General features: G+C 43.1%; 1 protein-coding gene across 1 annotated transcript in view; it reads left to right on the top strand.

Annotated features, from left to right (window-relative positions):
- LOC106566609 (protein bicaudal D homolog 2) overlaps positions 1–11,540 on the top strand; it is an 84,346-nt gene extending 72,806 nt beyond the window's left edge. Inside the window, exon 10 of the mRNA XM_014134787.2 lies at positions 5,524–11,540. Within this exon, the coding sequence (XP_013990262.1) occupies positions 5,524–5,887 (364 nt within the window). The 3' untranslated portion in view covers positions 5,888–11,540. The remainder of the gene's footprint in view (positions 1–5,523) is intronic.
- Positions 11,541–23,777: the final 12,237 nt, after the last annotated feature.

Below are 23,777 nucleotides of genomic sequence, written 5' to 3'. Positions count from 1 at the left end.
GAAGGTACTAAGGTACACAATAGTAGGTTTTAGTAGACAGAAGGTACTAAGGTACACAATAGTAGGTTTTGGTGGACAGAAGGTGCTCTTTGGTTAAAAGGACAAATTGATCATCAAAAAAAGGAGGACCAAGGCACTCTTCATATAATGAATTAAAATGCCTTTATTTGTATGGCATGTTTTACTGCATGGCCTTCATAAGGGGGTACGTCCTGACGAAGGCCATGCAGCCGAAACGCGTCGCCGAAACGTGTCAGAATTTTTGATCTTTGTTTCCACTGAACATGCCATACAAATAAAGGCATTTTAATTAGCTACATGTAAAGTGTTGGTCCCATGTTTCATGACCTGAAATTAAAGATCCCCAATATTTTCCTTACATACAAAAAGCACATTTCTCTGAAATGTTGTGCACAAATTTGTTTACATCCCTGTTAGTGAGCCTTTCTCCTTTGCCAAGATAATACATCCACCTGACAGGTGTGTCATATTAAGAAGCTGATTAAACAGCATGATTATTACACAGCTGCACCTTGTACTGGTGACAATAAAAGGCCACTCTAAAATGTGCAGATTTACAATGCCACATATGTATCTAGTTTTGAGGGAGTGCACAATTGGCAGGAATGTCCACTAGAGCTGTTGCCGGAGGATTTAATGTTAATTTCTCTACAATAAGCTGCCTCCAATGTCATTTTTGAGAATTTGGGAGTACATCCAACCTGGTTCACAACCGCAGACCACGTGTAACTACGCCAGCCCAAGTCCTCCACATCCAGCTTCTTCACCTGCAGGATTGTCTGAGACCAGCCACCCGGACAGCTGATGAAACTCAGGAGTATTTCTGTCTGTAATAAAGCCCTTTTGTGGGGAAAAACTCATTCTGATTGGCTGGGCCTATCTCCCCATTTGTGGGACCTGGCTCCCAAGTGGGTGGGCCTATGCCCTCCCAGGCCCACCCATGGTTGCGCCCCTGCCCCCCCAAAATCCATAGATTAGGGCCTAATTATTTTATTTCAATTGACTGATTTCCTTATATGATCTGTAATTCAGGGGGGAAAAAAAGAATTGTTGCATGTTGCGTTTATATTTTTTGTTCAGTATATCTTTGTCTTCTTCTGATTTCCATTTTGTTCTTAATTTCATTATTGGTTATGTTATTCCTTCTTTCTCTCCCCCCTTCTCCCTCCTTAGTCCTCTCTCTCATCCTCCTCCACCATGACCAGTGCTGTTCCCACATAGCCAGAGAACAGTGTGTGTGGGTCTGAGTACATAGTCCATTTGACAAACAAATGGGCTGTAGTGCTGTGTGCCTGCACCGCATTTGTCAGTATGTTTAGGGCGTGTGCGCCTGTCTGTGTAGTCCATACCCTCCCTATGAATGCCTCGTCAAATTTCATTCAGCGCATGTGTTTGGGTGTGGATATGAGTGAATTCCGTGCACATGTGTATGCTCTTTGCGCATGTGTGTGTGTGCAGTGAGCCTGTGTGTGTGTTTCGTTACCCCTGGCTACTATAGATCATCTGAGATGTGGAGTCTCTGTTCCTCACTACTCTGAATGTGGAGACTGTTGTTCTACAAAGGGCCAGCCGCCCCCCAGACACCCAGGGCCATTGTGGCCCACCACCCCTCTCTATCAGGCCAAGAAGGGCCCCATTGTAATTCCTCATCCCCAGAATGGAACCCTGTATTTTTTCCCGGGAAAACCCACACCCTCTTACACCCTCCCCCCAGCATGGCTAGTCCATGTTAAAGGGCACTGTGTCTCCTGGGAGCCCCCCACCCCCATTCACCATCTCACACTGGGTCAAATTAAACTGCACTGATCCCTATTGTCTGGGTGTGTGTCCCACTGGGAATCAGACTGCAAGCCCACAAGGGGGGGCTGTGTTTGTGTATATGGGGGAAGAGAGGAGTGCCCATGTGCAATAACACAACACCTCAACGGGCCACTAGTGAGAGACTCAATAACTAAATGAGGTCTTATGTGAACATTAAGAAGAGGCTTTCAGGCATCGACTGGGGCAATGGTAAGAACCACAACAGACCTCAGGAACATGGTTGTCGTGTTGACGTTTTATAGATTGTTATTGACACCTGGAATTGTAGAGGAAAACATTCCAATCCAGCAGATCAAACAGTGTTTTTTGTCGCACAGTTTAGAATCAGAGTAACCTGGAATTCCTTTGATAGAATTCAGTGCCAGGGAGTGTTCTAATTGCAGGATGTGTGGAGACCTGCGGGCAGGATTGAGGGAGTGCTTTGAGATGCCATTTCTTTGGTGCCAATGTGAGTTAGGCTAAAGGACAGCTGGGGTGGAAGGTAGGACGCAGATATCTCTGCAGAGGTGTGGCTAACATCATTGCTGGGGAATGTCAATGTCATCTCAGATAGCTGTGTCAGCAGCATTGAAATGGGACTGAGGGAGAGAGAGAGAAAAGGGAGAGAAAAAAGTGACAGCAGGTAGCGAGAATAGAGGAGTTTGATAGAAGGCTAGAGAAAGGCAGGGGGAGGGAGAGAAGAGGAAATAAGAGAAAGGATGAAGGAAGGATGATAAATGAAGGAGGGAGAGAGGGGGGATGACAGAGAGATGATGGAGAGATGTAATATGAGGATGCAGGGAAAGGAAAGAGAGGGTAAAAGAGAAAATGGCATAATGATTAATAATGAGAGAGGAGGGGTTGAGCAGATTAGAGACAGTGATATGAACCCCTGCCTCTACATTCTGGGCAGCATGACCTAGTTTTTCACACCTGCCTGGCTCTAACACACTCACATCCACACACACCAGATCACAACGGTATAGAAAGGGTAGAATTAGCATCACAGCACAGTGAGACTAAAGAAGAGATCGAAAGGGCGAGGGAGAGAAAGGCAAAAGAAGAGTAGTTCATATCTTGGGCTATTTCCCACTAATGTGAGAGATTGCATGTTCTATTACAGTGATGCTAGAGAAAAGGTGAAGACGGATTAATATAAAAGAAGCATCAGAGATGGCGAGAGGACAGTAAATATAGGTCTGTGAGCTCAGAAGTACAGTTGAAGTTGGAAAGTTACATACACCTTAGCCAAATACATTTAAACTCAGTTTTTCACAATTCCTGACATTTAATCCTAGTAAAAATGTCCTGTTTTAGGTCAGTTAGGATCACCACTTTATTTTAAGAATGTGAAATGACAGAATAATAGTAGAGAGAATTATTTATTTCAGCTTTTATTTCTTTCATCACATTTCCAGTGGGTCAGAAGTTTACATACACTCAATTAGTATTTGGTAGCATTGCCTTTAAATTGTTTAACTTGGGTCAAATGTTTCGGGTAGCCTTCTACAAGCTTCCAACAATAAGTTGGGTGAATTTTGGCCCATTCCTCCTAACAGAGCTGGTATAACTGAGTTAGGTTTGTAGGCCTCCTTGCTCGCACACACATTTTCACTTCTGCCCACAAATTTTCTATGGGATTGCGGTCATGGCTTTGTGATGGCCACTCCAATACCTTGACTTTGTTGTCCTTAAGCCATTTTTCCACAACTTTGGAAGTATGCTTGGGGTCATTGTCCATTTGGAAGACCCATTTGCGACCAAGCTTTAACTTCCTGACTGATGTCTTGAGATGTTGCTTCAATATATCCACATCATTTTCCCACCTCATGATGCCATCTATTTTGTGAAGTGCACCAGTCCCTCCTGCAGCAAAGCACCCCCACAACATGATGCTGCCACCCCTGTGCTTTATTGTTGGGATGGTGTTCTTCGGCTTGCAAGCGTCCCCCTTTTTCCTCCAAACATAATGATGGTCATTATGGCCAAACAGTTCTACTTTTGTTTCATCAGACCAGAGGACATTTCTACAATAAGTATGATCTTTGTCCTCATGTGCAGTTGCAAACTGTAGTCTGGCATTTTTATGGCGGTTTTGGAGCAGTGGCTTCTTCCTTGCTGAGTGGTCTTTCAGGTTATGTCGATATAGGTCTCGTTTTACTGTGGCTATAGATACTTTTGTACCTGTTTCCTCCAGCATCTTCACAAGGTCCTTTGCTGTTGTTCTGGGATTGATTTGCACTTTTCGCACCAAAGTACGTTCATCTTTAGGAGACAGAACGCGTCTCCTTCCTGAGCGGTATGACGGCTGCGTGGTCCCATGGTGTTTATTCTTGCGTACTATTGTTTGTACAGATGAACGTGGTACCTTCAGGTGTTTGGAAATTGCTCCCAAGGATGAACCAGACTTGTGGAGGTCTACAATTGTTTTTCTGAGGTCTTGGCTGATTTCTTTTGATTTTCCCATGATGTCCAGCAAAGAGGCACTGAGTTTTAAGGTAGGCCTTGAAATACATCCACAAGTACACCTCCAATTGACTCAAATGATGTAAATCAGAAGCTTCTAAAGCCATGACATCATTTTCTGGAATTTTCCAAGCTGTTTAAAGGCACAGTCAACTTAGTGTATGTAAACTTCTGACCCACTGGATTTGTGATACAGTGAATTATAAGTGAAATAATCTGTCTGTAAACAATTGTTGAAAAATTACTTGTCATGCACAAAGTAGATGTCCTAACTGACTTGCCAAAACTATAGTTTGTTAACAAGAAATTTGTGGAGTGGTTGAAAAATGAGTTTTAATGACTCCAACCTAAGTGTATGTAAACTTCCGACTTCAACTGTATCTCTTCCAGTCTTGCACCTCTCTCATTTTCTCCCTCTCCCTTCTTCTTCTCTCTCTCCCTTAGCCCACTCCTTAGGTGATGCAGGAGGGACATTTCCTCCTTTGTGCGTGATCTATTATTAACTCACTCCGTGCTCAGACTCCTCATATTCTCATGCAGACAGACGAACTGACGTTCATTCTGCTGCATTCAGAATGAATGTTAATCACAACCATAGAGTTTTTAGTCCTCATCAGCAGAGACCACATGAAAACCTGGGACACATTCAAATGGGCTGTATGTTAGGCTAATAAACTCTGCATATATTACCATACTGTGTTTGGATATTAGCTGCACAAAGTGAGTCATGTGTAGCTGGGCCTTGAGATGAACAGTGTACCGTTTGGTGGAGGGGGGAGGGGCTGTGAATAGTAAATACATCTATACATTCTCCTTTGTCTCAGTGCAACACTTAGATGAGGTCTTGAGTGAGTCTTGTGGGGGTGAAAGGAGATCCTGTTGTTCTTACAGGATGACGACAGTTTAGGTGCTTGGAGAGAGAGTCTGGTGAAATGACAGTGCCGTAGACTTCAAGGCTCTGGTAGACACCTTAAGGGCTCTATCTGGTGGTGAAGACAGGCACTGGGGATGTAGGTCAAAGGTCAAGGCGAATTTAGGTCAATACGTGTTTCTTGCATTGGTATTCAGAGGGCTCAAAGGGCAGTGAAATCTTTCAGAAATGGCCACAGACAATATGAATAGTCTGAATGGACTATATGACTGTATGACTGTATGGTTCACTCTATATCCTCTCTCTCCTTCTCTGTATCTCTCCCTATCCCTTTCTCACTCTCTATCCCTCCTTCTCTCCTGTAGCTGTGATGAGTATGTGACTCAGCTGGATGAGATGCAGAGACAGCTGTCTGCAGCGGAGGATGAGAAGAAGACCCTGAACTCCCTGCTCCGCATGGCCATCCAGCAGAAGCTGGCCCTGACCCAGCGCCTGGAGGACCTGGAGTTTGACACCGAGCAGACCCGCCGCGGAGGCAAACCAAGAGCCAAAACCACTAACGGCAGAACCACTAATGGGCAGACCAACGCTGCCAACAACCCCCGCATAAGTCACGGCCTCACCTGTGCCGGGATCGGCCGCCCCAACGAGCCCAACACCATGCCCAACTGCATCCGTGGAGGCCCTGTGGTCTTCTGCAGCGAGAAGTACAAGATCTACTGCGACTGAAGCGGCTGCGTTGTCAGCACGGGATTGCTGTGTACAGAGGGGAGGAGCCGGAGGCTCTCCCCTGCATTAATGTTAAAGAGCCCCACTTTGCTCGCTTAGCTCCCTGCCTGCCCAGCCTGTAGCCTCATAGGGCCTGGTGTGTGTCTAACCTACAGTACATAAGTATGCCTATGGCCGCTCACATCTGCTAGTGTAAACGCTTAGGGGAATGCAGATGTGTATGTACAGTACAGTGTGCACTAGAAGTTTGGGACTGTTGTAGACATAATGTATGGCATGTGGATAGGGTCAAAACCGGCCGCCGGTGGGCTTCTGTGGATATTATGGGGTGCTGTACTTATGATGATGTAAAAGGTTGCAGCATTCGTGCTTAGTGTGTTCTGAACCCCCTGAGTGTGTTGCATTGTAACTGTAATGCACTTAGGTGGTGGGGACTTGGGAAGAGGGTGTCACTTTAAGGGGTCATGTGACTGAAGTTGACATCCTCTCCTTGTGTTGCTCGTCTGTTGGCGTTGGTGCTCCTTCAATAAAGCCCCCCATCCTCCTCTCTCTCCTGGCCCCCCAGGACTGAGCCAGCCCCAGCAACCCAATCAGGTCGCTCTTTAATGTTTACATAAACGAATGAAACAAAACAATATGCAAGTCCAGTGTGATTTGCTGGGTTTTCTAACTGAATTTCAAAACTCCCAAAGCGGGTTGGCTGATGATTAGTGATGTCGGAGGTGGGTGGTAAAGGAGCACCTAAGACCACAGGTGTTTAATTTCAGGATTCATTCAGGCCAATCGCATCGCATGGCATTGCAGCTGAGAATGCTACTGAGCTTTTAACTGTTTTTCTATGTAAACAGGTGTGTGTGGCACAGCACAAGCTATGTACTACAGGGCTCTACATTTTAACCAGAGCAGTTATTTAACATCTGCTGAAAGAAACGGAGGGCTATTCTATGTGACCCAGTATATGTCATATTGGTGTTCTTTCAGAGCCATATTACTAGAGAACGAAAGCAAGACGAAACGATCTCTACACCTAAATTAAGTGCACTTCAGAATAGGTGCCTCAGGTTCTAACTTCTATTAGAAAAGGATCAAATAACTGTGAACAGATACAATATAGTTTTGATCGATGGTGATTTTTGTAACATCAGTAAAGATCCTAAAAGAGCACAAAAATCAATGGCATCTGGATCATAATTCTGCAAACAAAACCGACAACCCTCGGCAAAGTGCCTGTCGACCCAAACACTTGATATCAACTATATCTATCTATCAATGTAAAGCCCCGTCTTTGTGTCTGTCACACTAATGCTCATCTCTCCCTCTATCTCCTCTCCCTCTATCTCCTCTCCCTCGATCTCTATTTTCCTCTCTTTTTGGATGCCCTTTTGAGCTCTCAAATGAACTATATGTGGTTATGTGGCTGAAAACCCTGTCCTCCTCCTCATGTCTCTAACCTGTGTCTCATCGCTTGGTTGTCATGACAACCACTCTCTCTTTTAGATTGTCAGCAGCTTGCTCGCCCTGAAACGCCACACTCCCTTTAAGTAGAGAGGGTGATTGTGGGGGAAAAAACTCTGAATATTGTCAGGCAACGTCCTCACGCGTATGCGTGTTCTGAACCCTGCGTGTGTCTGTGTGTGCGTGTCCGTGTGTCCGTGTGTCTGTGTGAGTGTGTGTCCGTGTGAGTGTGTGTGTGTGTGTGTGTGTCTGTGTCTGTGAGTATGTGTCTGTGTCTGTGAGTATGTGTCTGTGTCGGTGTGTGTGTGTCTGTGTGTGTCTGTGTGAGTGTGTGTGATCTCAGCTCCGGCACCGTGTGTGTATGTTGTTTTCTGAAAATATTGCAAATGGAGGGTAGTTCATTTCTGAGATGCTGTTTGTATGCAAGAGGACAAACCAATATACTGTCTTCATTATCCCCAAAAAAGCTTTAAACCTTGCAAGCTTGTGCCAGGCAGATTTTAAAAAAATAATGTGGGGCTTGTGTTAGATAAATCCATGTAGTACATAACCACACATTGTTAGCTTTATGATGCTTAAAGCAGGGTTGATGCGAGGAAATCCTTGAAGATTAATCAAATTATGCTTTTTCTACCAGTAACATATATAAAACTATATATTCTTAATGATATGATTGTAATCAGGTTAGAATCTTCTAGGATCCTCCTAGGCCCCCTCTCTCTGATATAGAGAGGGAGAGCTTTGGTTCCTCAGAACGAGGGACATCCCCAACCCTGCTTGAGTTGAGTATTTGCTGCCCTACGAGGCCTTTAGACACACAACACAGTATGGATACTGTGCTATTGTTCACGTCATACAAACACCTCCACTGAGTGAAAATCACTCTTTGGTTATTGTTCCACTTAAGTGACAGCGATAGATTCACTCTTTGTTTATATCAGTTTGCGCTGAGTGTAGAGACTGGGAGAGGACAGAGGAGTAATACTAGTGTTTAAACCATGCTGATCATGAATTTGATACTGTGTTTGGAGACATGGGTTCCAGGGTTATTTGAGGGAGATGCTCTGGTTTAGAGCAGGGTTGGTGATTTAAAAAAGTATGTTTTTATATGAGGTTTTTGTTTAACTACTTTGTCTCTAACTGTGAAATCTTACCAGTGGACATTGATTCAAATTAGTTGACCCTCTATCCCCCTTCCCTTGTTTCGGCTCTTTGGATTCACTGAGCAATAGATAGATTTAATAATCCAGGATGTGATTGTGGCTAGAGAGACCCCCCCCCCTAGTTCTCTTGGTCTAGTTTGAAATCAATGTCCGTTTATCTGGTGTCATCAATAGAATGCCACCAGAATAAGCTCCTCCTACCTCTGTCTGCAGGCTCTACCCACATCAACGTTGAGTTCTCTCACACGCTCTTAATTAGGTTTTTGATTGGTTGAGAGCCTGCATGCAACAAATAAAAAACATGCCCGTTCTCAATAACCTGCATGCCATTTGGGAAAAGCCCTCCTATGACTGACCTGGTTCTGGGGTATGGTTTAAACTCTGGGGGGGGGGTCTGTGTTTAGGAGATGTCAAAGGTCATAGTACTTGTGAGGTCATCGGCTTCTTGCACTTGCTGGTCTTCCTCAGGCAGTAGTGCTTTTACATCAGCTCCTCTAGAACATAGACATGATGTTGATATGACAGAGTCTGCTTCAAGACAACTAACCCAGTTTGCACCTACCTGTAGGTAGTAGCTACTATAACTAACTGGGGCTTCGGCGTTAATCTTTTTACTCTTTCTTATTTCGTGTTTTTGATTGGAATGGCATCATTACTGACCAAGTTAACGTCTAAATTGACCAATAATGCAAATGTTTATGATTTCTATGTGTCTTCGTTTTGCAGTAATTTAATTCTGCCCGGATGAGGATCCTCTAACACTGCCGACGTCACATTCAGTGTTCCTGAAAACAGCTAGCCCTAGAGGCCAAAATTGTAAAACCCGACCAAACAAAATCTCTTATATGAATATGAAATATTCCTCCAAGTTGCCCTTTAACTCACTATATAGCATGATCTATATGGCCTCTATAACCTATATGACCTCTAACCTCTATGTCCTATGTATGGGAATGAAAAGGTATTTCACATTTCCTAGTGCTGCTGCCGGAAGACGATGCTCACAAGTACAGTGAACTCTGCCCTCCTAGTAAAATGATGATCAGAGTTTGTGATTGTTTGAGTTATCCCTCCCATGAGAAGCCAGGGGAGCCGGTCTTTCCTCAATGTAAATCAACATACAGTTTTCATCTTTTTGTTTTTTATATCTTTTTTTTCTTTAACCTGTGCACTTTTATTATAGGATTATAACTTTATATTATTAACCTAGGAAAGGTTTAGTGCTATGGTTTGTGAGTTATTTAGTCAAGTATACACATATATGAATAGGAATATATTTCCTCCTATATGTTGTCTCTTTGTATCATCCATAGAGACCATTTACTCTCCTAAAACCACACCGCAAACCAGAGTCCTACTGTTAAGATTCTGAGAATTTATCCAACTGAATAAGCATCCTTGTATTGTTATGTCTCATCATATTATTATTATTATGCTGTTGGTTTGATTTTATGTTTGTTCTGCTGCCATGTTCTAAACAAAATCCAGGGTGAGCAAATTCTGGGGTTTTCATGTATTTATTATTCCTAGGAATAGTTCAAAGATAACGCGGAGAAACTTGACGACACTCTGATTCCAAAAATGGTAAGAAGTTCTTGGGGGAAGAAATGGAGTGACAAAATTATTTTGGTTTTTCCAGCTTCTTACCAGGGTGTCACACTGATAAGGGATCACTGGCTCACAGAATTCTCTGCAAGTGCAACGATGAAATTCCAAATTGGAATTGTTTCATTCTCTCTTTGTTTATCGTGCCAAATCTTGGTACATCATTTAGGTTTGAAAAGAATGAAGAATCAGAAAGAATGACAAGCCGTACATCAGTGAGAAAGGTATCGTTTGGGGCCGTGGCTTTCTGTCCTAGTGCTGCCCAGGATTTGTTTTGGGTCTGTTTTGTTCTTCGTTCTGACCAGTCGTGCCTTTCATTGTTTCAAGGGAGAATCGTAGACTAGTATTTTTGGTTAGTTTTTTAGGTGAGGAGGTTTGGGTTTAAAACTACTTTGTGAGCTGCAATAAATGCGAAGATGAGCCCTTTTTGCAGGGGTGAGAGGATAGTTTTCAAATTAGCTCAATTCAATTGATATTGTGTTGAATTCTGCAGGTCAGTGATCCTAACAGAAAATTCAGGGGTATTGAGAATTTATATTATTTTTTTTATCAAACTGGGAACCAAAATAAATCCCTTTGGCCTCCTATTGAACAAAATGTTACAAACACCACTACTGTGTTTTGGGTAGATCAGTGTTCTATTGGAAACATCTAGGTGATCTCGAACTTTGTTTGGTTAAGGTAATGTGCTATCAATAGTATTGTTGGAAAATGTGCAGGGAGTGCATTTTGTCTTTTGTTTGTCCAATTTGAGTTTTATTTTTTATTCTTGAATATTTTTTTTTTTTACATCTTATTAAAGCGTTGTGATTTCAGGAAACAGAAAACAGATTTTGCATCAACAAGCTTGAATTGTGCCATTATTGCCAATGCTTGTTTGTTGAGGCGTAAAAAGTTATCAATACGGTTGGGAAGCAAAAACAAAAGAAGAAAATAAAGTGCAATTTTAATGCTGTTTTACAAGGAAAATAAACGTTTTCTGTTTGCTGGAAGCAATAGCACTGTGATAATACACTAGCTGTGTAAACTTTATATTGTCATATTGTGTTTCAGTATTGATCCATATTGAGTTTGATACCTTTATATGAAATAACGACTTCATCTGTGTGTTGGTATGTATTTGAATTGTTATGCAGTTCGGTATTCTTCTCAATAATGTGTATTATGATTAGTGGCATATTCATTACAATTTAATATCATATGCATGTTCATCAGTCATGGGAACCTTTACACAGAATCGAAAACAAACCTAGAACTTTGAAGATGTTGGAAAAAGTGAAAAAAGAAAATTATGAAAAAACGGAGTTTAGTCTATTGTAATACTGCTGAACTAATCCTATGAAAGTGTTGTTTTGTTTTCCTATAGAGAGGTGGTATGTCTGTGTAAAGGTAGTCATACTGGCTAAAATCAATAAATGTGACTAAAAAGACACGGTGTCCTGTGTGTATTTTCATTACTGTGTTAAGTCAGCAATGTTGTTCTGCTATTTTTATTGACTTGGCCAAGGCTTTTGATACGGTAGATCATTCCATTATTGTGGACCGGCTAAGGAGTATTGGTGTCTCTGAGGGGTCTTTGGCCTGGTTTGCTAACTACCTCTCTCAACGAGTGCAGTGTATAAAGTCAGAACATCTACTGTCTCAGCCACTGCCTGTCACCAAGTTTGTACCCCAACGCTCGATCCTAGGCCCCACGCTCTTCTCAATTTACATCTACAATATAGCTCAGGCAATAGGAAGCTCTCTCATCCATTTATATACAGATGATACATCTGGGGCGGCAGGTAGCCTAGTGGTTAGAGCGTTGGGCCAGTAACCGAAAGGTTGCTAGATAGAATTCTGAGCTGACTAGGTAAAAATCTGTCATTCTGCCCCTGAACAAGGCAGTTAATCCACTGTTCCCCGGTAGGCCGTCATTGTAAATAAGAATTTGTTCTTAACTGACTTGCCTAGTTAAATAAAGGCAAAATATAAAAAAATGCAGTCTTATACCCAGCTGGCCCCTCCCTGGATTTTGTGTTAAACACCCTACAACAAAGCTTTCTTAGTGTCCAACAAGCTTTCTCTGCCCTTAACCTTGTTCTGAACAATTCCAAAACAAAGAATGCCCCTCTCCCCACAGGTGTGATTATTACCTCTGAGGGTTTAGAGCTTGAGGTAGTCACCTCATACAAGTACTTGGGAGTATAGCTAGGCGGTACACTGTCCTTCTCTCAGCACATATCAAAGCTGCAGGCTGAAGTTAAATCTAGACTTGGTTTTCTCTATCGTAATCGCTCCTCTTTCACCCCAGCTGCCAAACTAACTCTGATTCAGATGACCATCCTACCCATGCTAGATTACGGAGACGTAATTTATAGATCGGCAGGTAAGGGTGCTCTCGAGCGGCTAGATGTTCTTTACCGTTCGGCCATCGGATTTGCCACCAATGCTCCTTATAGGACACATCACTGCACTCTATACTCCTCTGTAAACTGGTCATCTCTGTATACCCGTCGCAAGAACCACTGGTTGATGCTTATTTTTAAAACCCTCTTAGGCCTCACTCCCCCCATCTGAGATATCTACTGCAGCCCTCATCCTCCATATACAACATCCATTCTGCCAGTCACATTCTGTTAAAGGTTCCCAAAGCACACACATCCCTGGGTCGCTCCTCTTTTCTGTTTGCTGCAGCTAGCGACTGAAACGAGCTGCAACAAACATTCAAAGACTCAATCATGGACACTTTTACTGACATTTGTGGCTGCTTTGCGTGATGTATTGTCTCTACCTTATTGCCCTTTGTGCTGTTGTCTGTGCCCAATAATGTTTGTACCCTGTTTTGTGCTGCTACCATGTTGTGCTGCTGCCATGTTATGTTGCTACCATGTTGTTGTCATGTTGTGTTGCTACCATGCTGTGTTGTCATGTGTTGCTGCCATGCTATGTTGTTGTCTTAGGTCTCTCTTTATGTAGGGTTGTATTGTCTCTCTTGCCGTGATGTATGTTTTTATTTAATTTATTTTTATTCCCATGCCCCCATCCCCGCAGGAGGCCTTTTGCCTTGTGGTAGGCCATCATTGTAAATAAGAATTTGTTCTTAACTGACTTACCTAGTTAAATAAAGGTTATATATATATTTTTTTTTTAAGACAAACTCTCCCACTCTAAGTAAATGAACAGTTAACTGTGGACACAGTCCGATGCTGCAGGCTTTTTTTTCTCCGGAAGATTCCCAGCTGGGTAGCAAGGAGCGAGGGAGAACTGAGGGGGGACTTCCCAGCTGTCTGTAAAGTCTCCATGACATGATCAAATTTCACACTATGCACAAAACTCTTCCACCCCCACCTTCTGTCTGGCTCCCTCTCTTTTCCCGCTCTCCCTGTACTCATCCTTTGTCTTCCCTCTTCTTCATCCCATTTTCCATCTTTTTTTTGTCCTCTACCTCTCCCCCCTCTTTTTTTCTATTTTACTCTCTAGATACATCTATCCCTTTCTTTCATCATTTCCTTTCTTTTTATGTCCTTCCCCTATTTCTTGTCCATTTATTATTCTGCTGTGTATTAAGGACATACAAACGAACCCTGTGACTCTTGACCTCTCAACGTTTAGTCACTTCCTGTCCACGTTCCATTAGGACCGGTTTCCATGAGCCATAAAGACTTGCCCTGTTTGTCCGATCATGCAACAGTTTTATACCACATATGGTAGGTTTTATATGGCAAGAATATGTAGCGCTCTATTTTTTTTAAGAAAAGAAGAATTTAGACAAAATACATACACAGATACACAATATCTGGCCACGACTCCAACTCCATCATCAAGTTTGCTGACGACACAACGTTGGTAAACCTGATACCACCGGCGATGAGACAGCCTACAGGAAGGAGATCAGAGAACTGTCAGTGTGGTGCCAGGACAACAACCTCTCCTTCAACGTCAGCAAGACAAAGGAGCACACCCCCATCCACATCGACGGGGCTGCAGTGGAGAGGGTCAAGAGCTTAAAGTTCATCAGTGTCCACATCACTGAGGACTTAACATGGTCTTGTCACATCAGAACTGTCGTGAAGAAGGCACAGCTGTGCCTCTTCCCCCTCAGGAGGCTGAAATTATTTGGCATGTCCCCTCAGGTCCTCGGGAACTTTTACAGCTTCACCATTGAGAGCATTCGGACTGGTTGTATCCCCGTCTGGTATGGCAGCTGCACGGTACGGAAGTCCCTATATAGGGTGGTGCGGACAGCAGGTGGATCACTGGCGGCGAGCTCCCAGCCATCCAGGACGTATATGCCAAGCGGTGTCTGAGAAATTACCGAAGAATTGCCAAAGACTCCAGCCGACGGACTGTTCTTCATGCTCCCGTCCCGCAGGCGATACCATTAGTGTATTACCTTAAGCAGTGGCAACCCATCATTCAGGGCAGGTGGGGCTCTTTAAGACCCACATTTAGAGCAAAAATAAATAAAATAAAATAAAAAAAGATATCTATTTTTTTGGGGTGGCTTGCCTGTTTTGCATGTTATTTTGGCATTAATACGAGTTACATATCAGTTTGCAAACAATGTAATATATATATATATATATATATATATATATATCATTGAGTTAATAAAGCTGCATACAAACATGGTCTCTTTTTTGTGTTCTTGAGTAAGGCAGCTCCAAAATGCAGGTGTTTCAGCCTAGCTCAGTCCTTTCTGTGGTGGTGGGGCAGAAAATAGGAGCGTTGTGCCGTGAATGGCTCAGTGTTTTGTCACTCATGGGGAAACTACGTCACCAGTCCTTAGTAAGGGTAGACATCGAAAATTCTAGTCCTCTGCATCCTGCCATATAGTTACATTAGTATTGCCCTTCCAAGAAGACTCAAGGTCATTGGCCACAGATAAAATGACATGAAATCATGCTGTATGTACAGTAGCTTTGATTGGACTGATCATGTCAACATCTTCCTTTCAAAGTCTTAGCTAGCAGTCATCATCATGAATCAAGTCGACAATCTACTGGCAAATCCTTTTTAATCCTTGTCATATGAAGAGAAATAATGAAGAGAAATTATAGATAAAACGTATCGGTGCTCATCGGCCATTGGACATGAACATTACACAACAAGTTGGAAATCGCAAATTCAAGAATGAGTGGTTTGAAAGAAACCGGTGACAGTGGTTAACCACAAGCATTGCAACTGGGAAGTCGAGAATAAACGAGCTCAGACTGGGAAAATATGTTTGGAACGGTCATCCAACTCGGAATTGTAAATTTTTCTCTTTCCTTGATTACAACATTTTCACATGGAGGACCGCCGCACCACCTTCCTGTTCAAGTGAGCACATCACAACAAGGTGAGTCCAAAAATGTCTTATATGCTGCTGCATAAATGATGCAATATGCCAGTGAGATAGTATTACATCTTAGTTACAGTATACATAAGTGTATGTTGTGTAGTAAGCTGTTAGTAGCCCATGTGCCTCACCCTAATAATTTGGTCTATTTTCACCTCTTAATTTCGCCTAATGCTACTGTTCTGACTCGGTGGTGCACATGTAGCTTATAACCTGTTTTTGAGAAATTTCATCATCTAATATTGTAAGAGCTTTCATTGTCTGCTCATATGCCCCCTTTATTTATCCTACAGTTTTGACTTGGTGTACAGGGTAAATACTGTAAGAGCAGCCCATGTTCTGCATTCTGTTGCTGCATTTCAAAACTGCTAAACACATAGTTATATTTACTACGTCCATCTTAGCTCGCTCATTAATGTCTTAATCGAAATTACGGAATGCCTCTTATCCGCTCATCGTTCCCTTATGCCATAGTTTGTACATCTCAATTGTCAGTAGACTCTACATTTGTTTAAGCAAGTCAGCCATATCAGCTATGTATTTAAAAAAGGCAGTAAATGAGGCTGAATGAACTGTTTAGCTGCCAGACAAGGCTCCGCTGATAGCCAGGTGTAGCGGTGGTAAGGATTCACTCCATGGTGCTGAAAAGAATCTCTGCTGTTGGAACAGCTTTATGTAGGCCCTAACAGTTTGTGGGCACCGCTTGTCGCCATTATAGTGAAATTAATGTATTGTTTAGTGTTGTGTTGTGTAGGGGGTTTGCTGGCATGCATCTAAAACTGTTTTTGGGAGTTTGCCCCTCCAAGATTTACTTGCTAAAATCGCCACTGACTTTAAATATTTATAAATTTCTGCTACCATCCACTTTTAAGCCCTGTTTACATGTAAACTGAGTGTTCAAAACATGTATTTCCATGACATAGACTGAGCAGGTGAATCCAGGTGAAGGCAATGAACCCTTATTGATGTCACCTGTTAAATCCACTTCAATCAGTGTAGATGAAGGGGAGGAGACAGGTTAAAGAAGGATTTTTAAGCCTTGAGACAATTGAGACATGGATTGTGTATTTGTGCCATTCACAGGGTGAATGGGCAAGACAAAAGATGTAACTGCCTTTGAACGGGGTATGGTAGTAGATGCCAGGCACACCGGTTTGAGTGTGTCAAGAACTGCAACGCTGCTGGGTTATTCACGCTCAACAGTTTCCCGTGTGTATCAAGAATGACAATCCAGCAAACGTGACACAACTGTGGGAAGCATTGGAGTCAACATGGGCCAGCATCCCTGTAGAACACGTTCAACACCTTGTAGAGTCCATGTCTCGATGAATTGAGGCTGCTCTGAGGGCAAAGGGGGATGCAACTCAATATTAGGATGGTGTTCCTAATGTTTTGTACACTTAGTGTATATCCCATTACCAGTCACTTTATATGTATAAACCCACCTCAACCATTGCAGTACCCCTGTACATGGAATAAGGTACTGGCACTGACCTGTATATACCTGCATTCAATTTTTTCACTCTCATCATAGGTATTGTGTGTTTTTTATTTGTACTTAAAAATGTTATTCTGTTCTATTGTTATCTATAGTAGTATTATTATCTTTATTATTATCTATAGAATTATCTATAGTATAATTATATATAGTATTTTTATCTATAGTATAATTATCCATAGTATTATATATATTATTATTATTATTATTATTATCTATAATATTATTATTAGTATTATTATAATAATCTATATTATTATAATAATCTATATTATTATTATCTATAGTATTTGTCACGTTCGTCGTATGGAGTGGACCAAAACGCAGGGGGAATGTAAGTGCTCATCTTCTTTATTTATAAAGAAATGTGATACAAAACACTTAAACAAAACAACGACGAAAAACCAGTCTCGTAGGGACGAAATTACTATACAGAGAAACAACTACCCACAAATCCCATGACAAAAACCTCTATTAAATAGGACCTTCAATTAGAGGCAACGAGGAACAGCTGCCTCCAATTGAAGGTCAACCCAATAAACTACGCATAGAAATAGAACAAATAGAAAGAACATAAACCGAAACACCCTAAACAAACACTCCCTGCCACGCCCTGACCAAACTATAATAACAAACAACCCCTTTTACTGGTCAGGACGTGACAGTGTTATTATTATTATTAGCTATAGTATTATTATTATTATCTATTGTCACGGGTGTCGTAGGGATTGGACCAAAACACAGCGGGAACGTGTAAACTCATCTTATTTTATTAAAGAAGGAAAACAAAAGAAACACGTATACAAAAACAACAAACGACACTAAACAGTCCAGTCAGGTGCACAAACACAAAACAGGAAACAACTACCCACAAATCCCATAGAAAAACACCCCTCTTAAATAGCAACGAGGAGCAGCTGCTTCTAATTGAAGGTCAACCCAATAAACACCACATAGAAATAGACATACTAGAACTGTCACAGAAAATGTCGTACTCTTCGGCGAATATGTCGCATGGGAGAGAGAAGGACCAAGGCGCAGCAGGATTGTGGACACTCATGTTTATTACTGACAAAACATGTAAGGCATCCACTTGAAAAACAACACTAGCCAGTACTCACGACATGGACAGTCTTGCAGGCTATACAAAACGCAGTGCAAAATCAATTCCCCACAACCCCAAAGAAAAACACACACACCTATATAGGACTTCCAATCAAAGGCAACTATACACACCTGCCTTCAATTGGAAGTCCCAATCAGCAACACAACATTTAACAAACACAAACCACCTGCCACATCCTGACCAAGACTAAGCAATACGCCCTCTGCTGGTCAGGACGTGACAAGAACTAACATAGAAATAGACTAACGAGAACATAGCCCAACAAACCCCGAAACACTCTAAACAAACACCCCCTGCCACGCCCTGCCCAAACTACAATAACAAACAACCTCTTTTACTGGTCAGGACGTGACAATCTATAGTATTATTATTATTATTATATTATTATCTATAGTGTTAGTATTATTATTATCCATAGTATTATTACTATTATTATCTATAGTATTATTATAATCTATAGTTATTATTATTATCTATAATATTATTATTATTATTATTATCTATAGTATTATTATTATTATCTATAGTATTATTATTCTTATCATTGCATTGTTGGAAAGACCTCTCAAGGTAAGAATTCCACTGTACTGTTTTACACCTGAGCACGTGGCAAATAAACGTACAACTTACAAATGATAAAAGAAACGGCCCCATTCAGATGCTGGCATTCTACAGAATGGAGGATTTATTCTCAGTATATAGTGTGCCTAATCTGATTATAATGTCCGTGACAAATCTATAAATTACATTTCTAGAGTTGCACTGCAACCAACCACCGTTCAGTTCTCATGAATAACCATCTGACAGAAGCAGAATGGAAACAAAAGGCCCATTGATTACGTTTTTAAATAATCTCTCCCTTTTTGTCTTCATCTCCGCTGTGTGTGTGTGTGTGTGTGCTTGCGTGTGAGACAGCGAGAGATGGTGGGAGAGAGGAGAAACTGCTGCAACACCTGATTTCCTCCTCTAGTTCTCTCTGTAATGGGGCACTGATGAGGATGGCTGGCTTTGTGTCTCTGTGGTGGTGGCCAAGGAACCCAACAAGTACTGAACACATTCTGTCACATCAAAAGCAATGTGTGTAGCCAACAGTTAGTGTGATGTCTGAGTGATGGAAGAAGTGCTCTAATCAAGACAATCAATGGGTTTGCATGCAGGGCTCAAACATAAAGACTATTATACACACTATTCATACACAAATAATGACAGAAAACTAGGCTACAGTGTACAGTGTACCATTTACCAATAAACCACTGTACATACCAGAGACTGTCTGAACATTCCTAAAGCTTGCCCCAACTGAAAAAGGTTTGAGTTGCAGAATCAGGATACTATGGCAGCCGAATTCTGATTTTTTTCCCTGCTCTTATTGGTCTTTTGACCAATCACATCAGATCTTCTCATCAGGTCTGTTTCAGATTTGAACTGATTGGTCAAAAGATCAAATAGTGAAACAAATATAATTATTGGACTGCCTGTGTTAATGCAGCCTATGAGAGGTCACTCCATTGTCATGAAATCTCCCCCATTTCCTGTTAATATCATATGAAGGAATATGGGTCAGTGGAGTATGTTGTACCCCACTGCTCAGGTGGTATGATTGTACCTGAAACAGAATGCAGGTGAGAACATCTTTTCACAGTGGTTTTTGCAACAGTTGCAGTATTTTCTCTGACCACTTGGTGTCAAGATAACACTGACAAATACAGCGGTAACCAGTGACCGTTTGAATCTCATGATATTCTTCATTCTTGCTTGATTTCTATTTTCCAAGTGTGTGTATGTGTTGGTGATTGTGTATATGTTGGTGAGTGTGTGCTGCTGAGTGGGGTTACTAAACCTTATCCTAACACAAAGAGCCCTCTCTCTCTTTTTCTCTCTCTCTCTCTCAGCCCATCCTATCATGTGATGAGACGAACACAGGCAGACCCTGAAGGAGCAGTATCGTGTGATGAGATGAACACAGGCAGACCCTGAAGGAGCAGTATCGTGTGATGAGATGAACGCAGGCAGACCCTGAAGGAGCAGTATCGTGTGATGAGATGAACACAGGAAGACCCTGAAGGAGCAGTATCGTGTGATGAGATGAACACAGGAAGACCCTGAAGGAGCAGTATCGTGTGATGAGATGAACACACGAGGACCCTGAAGGAGCAGTATCGTGTGATGAGATGAACACAGGAAGACCCTGAAGGAGCAGTATCGTGTGATGAGATGAACACACGAGGACCCTGAAGGAGCAGTATCGTGTGATGAGATGAACACAGGCAGACCCTGAAGGAGCAGTATCGTGTGATGAGATGAACACACGAAGACCCTGAAGGAGCAGTATCATGTGATGAGATGAACACAGGCAGACCCCGAAGGAGCAGTATCATGTGATGAGATGAACACAGGCAGACCCTGAAGGAGCAGTATCATGTGATGAGATGAACACAGGAAGACCCTGAAGGAGCAGTATCATGTGATGAGATGAACACACGAGGACCCTGAAGGAGCAGTATCGTGTGATGAGATGAACACAGGCAGACCCTGAAGGAGCAGTATCATGTGATGAGATGAACACACGAGGACCCTGAAGGAGCAGTATCATGTGATGAGATGAACACAGGCAGACCCCAAAGGAGCAGTATCATGTGATGAGATGAACACAGGCAGACCCTGAAGGAGCAGCATCGTGTGATGAGATGAACACACGAGGACCCTGAAGGAGCAGTATCATGTGATGAGATTAACACAGGCAGACCCTGAAGGAGCAGCATCGTGTGATGAGATGAACACAGGCAGACCCTGAAGGAGCAGTATCATGTGATGAGATGAACACACGAGGACCCTGAAGGAGCAGTATCATGTGATGAGATGAACACAGGCAGACCCTGAAGGAGCAGTATCATGTGATGAGATGAACACACGAGGACCCTGAAGGAGCAGTATCATGTGATGAGATGAACACAGGCAGACCCTGAAGGAGCAGTATCATGTGATGAGATGAACACACGAGGACCCTGAAGGAGCAGTATCATGTGATGAGATGAACACAGGCAGACCCTAAAGGAGCAGTATCATGTGATGAGATGAACGCAGGCAGACCCTGAAGGAGCAGTATCGTGTGATGAGATGAACACACGAGGACCCTGAAGGAGCAGTATCATGTGATGAGATGAACACAGGAAGACCCTGAAGGAGCAGTATCGTGTGATGAGATGAACACAGGAAGACCCTGAAGGAGCAGTATCGTGTGATGAGATGAACACACGAGGACCCTGAAGGAGCAGTATCATGTGATGAGATGAACACAGGAAGACCCTGAAGGAGCAGTATCGTGTGATGAGATGAACACACGAGGACCCTGAAGGAGCAGTATCATGTGATGAGATGAACACAGGCAGACCCTGGAGGAGCAGTATCGTGTGATGAGATGAACACACGAGGACCCTGAAGGAGCAGTATCATGTGATGAGATGAACACAGGCAGACCCTGAAGGAGCAGCATCGTGTGATGAGATGAACACAGGAGGACCCTGAAGGAGCAGTATCATGTGATGAGATGAACACAGGCAGACCCTGAAGGAGCAGTATCATGTGATGAGATGAACACAGGCAGACCCTGAAGGAGCAGTATCGTGTGATGAGATGAACACAGGAAGACCCTGAAGGAGCAGTATCGTGTGATGAGATGAACACACGAGGACCCTGAAGGAGCAGTATCATGTGATGAGATGAACACAGGCAGACCCTGAAGGAGCAGTATCATGTGATGAGATGAACACAGGCAGACCCTGAAGGAGCAGTATCATGTGATGAGATGAACGCAGGCAGACCCTGAAGGAGCAGTATCGTGTGATGAGATGAACACACGAGGACCCTGAAGGAGCAGTATCGTGTGATGAGATGAACACAGGAAGACCCTGAAGGAGCAGTATCATGAGATGAACACAGGCAGACCCTGAAGGAGCAGTATCATGAGATGAACACAGGCAGACCCTGAAGGAGCAGCATCGTGTGATGAGATGAACACAGGAAGACCCTGAAGGAGCAGTATCGTGTGATGAGATGAACACAGGCAGGCCCTGAAGGAGCAGTATCGTGTGATGAGATGAACACAGGAAGACCCTGAAGGAGCAGTATCGTGTGATGAGATGAACACAGGCAGACCCTGAAGGAGCAGTATCGTGTGATGAGATGAACACACGAGGACCCTGAAGGAGAAGTATCGTGTGATGAGATGAACACACGAGGACCCTGAAGGAGCAGTATCGTGTGATGAGATGAACACAGGCAGACCCTGAAGGAGCAGTATCGTGTGATGAGATGAACACACGAGGACCCTGAAGGAGCAGTATCATGTGATGAGATGAACACAGGAAGACCCTGAAGGAGCAGCATCGTGTGATGAGATGAACACAGGCAGACCCTGAAGGAGCAGCATCGTGTGATGAGATGAACACACGAGGACCCTGAAGGAGCAGTATCGTGTGATGAGATGAACACACGAGGACCCTGAAGGAGCAGTGTCGTGTGATGAGATGAACACAGGCAGACCCTGAAGGAGCAGCATCGTGTGATGAGATGAACACACGAGGACCCTGAAGGAGCAGTATCGTGTGATGAGATGAACACAGGAAGACCCTGAAGGAGCAGTATCGTGTGATGAGATGAACACACGCAGGACCCTGAAGGAGCAGTATCGTGTGATGAGATGAACACAGGAAGACCCTGAAGGAGCAGTATCGTGTGATGAGATGAACACAGGCAGGCCCTGAAGGAGCAGCATCGTGTGATGAGATGAACACACGAGGACCCTGAAGGAGCAGTATCGTGTGATGAGATGAACACAGGCAGACCCTGAAGGAGCAGTATCGTGTGATGAGATGAACACACGAGGACCCTGAAGGAGCAGTATCATGTGATGAGATGAACACAGGCAGACCCTGAAGGAGCAGTATCGTGTGATGAGATGAACACAGGAGGACCCTGAAGGAGCAGTATCATGTGATGAGATGAACACAGGAGGACCCTGAAGGAGCAGTATCGTGTGATGAGATGAACACACGAATACCCTGAAGGAGCAGTATCGTGTGATGAGATGAACACAGGCAGACCCTGAAGGAGCAGTATCGTGTGATGAGATGAACACAGGAAGACCCTGAAGGAGCAGAGAACACATCAGGTGGTCCACAGAACCTTGATTAACAACAGAACACACATGCACGCACACACACACACACACACACCTAAATGGCTGCCTGCTTTGCATACTTTAGTGCTGGACTGTATCTTCCAGTCTGCACAGAGGACCTTCCACACACAGCAGCTCTGCAAACTGTATGACCTGATCCTCATCATACACCAGTCTGGCTGGACAGGGGTGTGTCTTCTCACCTAGGCTTATGAGAGAAATAGATACCCCAAAAGTGAGCTATCTCTCTGAAAATCTGTAGGTGTGAACCCAAAATATTTGGTTATGTGCATTGAAATCCTGGAAAACCATGCCTACAAACTGATCAGCAGACTTTACTTTCAGTTCACACTATGTTGAGTGACGTGGTTCCATAACAGAGCAGGTGTGACTTCCAACTGGTGTGAAAGAAGTTGATGGCCCAACTCCTACCTTCCCTCCTTTCTCCCTCCTCTCTTATCACTGCATCTTCACTTCTCTGACTCCCTCCCCCCCATTTTCACTCTTTCTTTATTTCTGTCCTCCCATCCTCTTTTCTTCT

This window comes from Salmo salar, chromosome ssa13, assembly GCF_905237065.1.
Source record: "Salmo salar chromosome ssa13, Ssal_v3.1, whole genome shotgun sequence".
Lineage (NCBI taxonomy): Eukaryota > Metazoa > Chordata > Actinopteri > Salmoniformes > Salmonidae > Salmo > Salmo salar.
The sequence above is the reverse complement of the archived record's forward strand: the minus strand, read 5'-3'. Positions and strand labels throughout refer to the sequence as shown.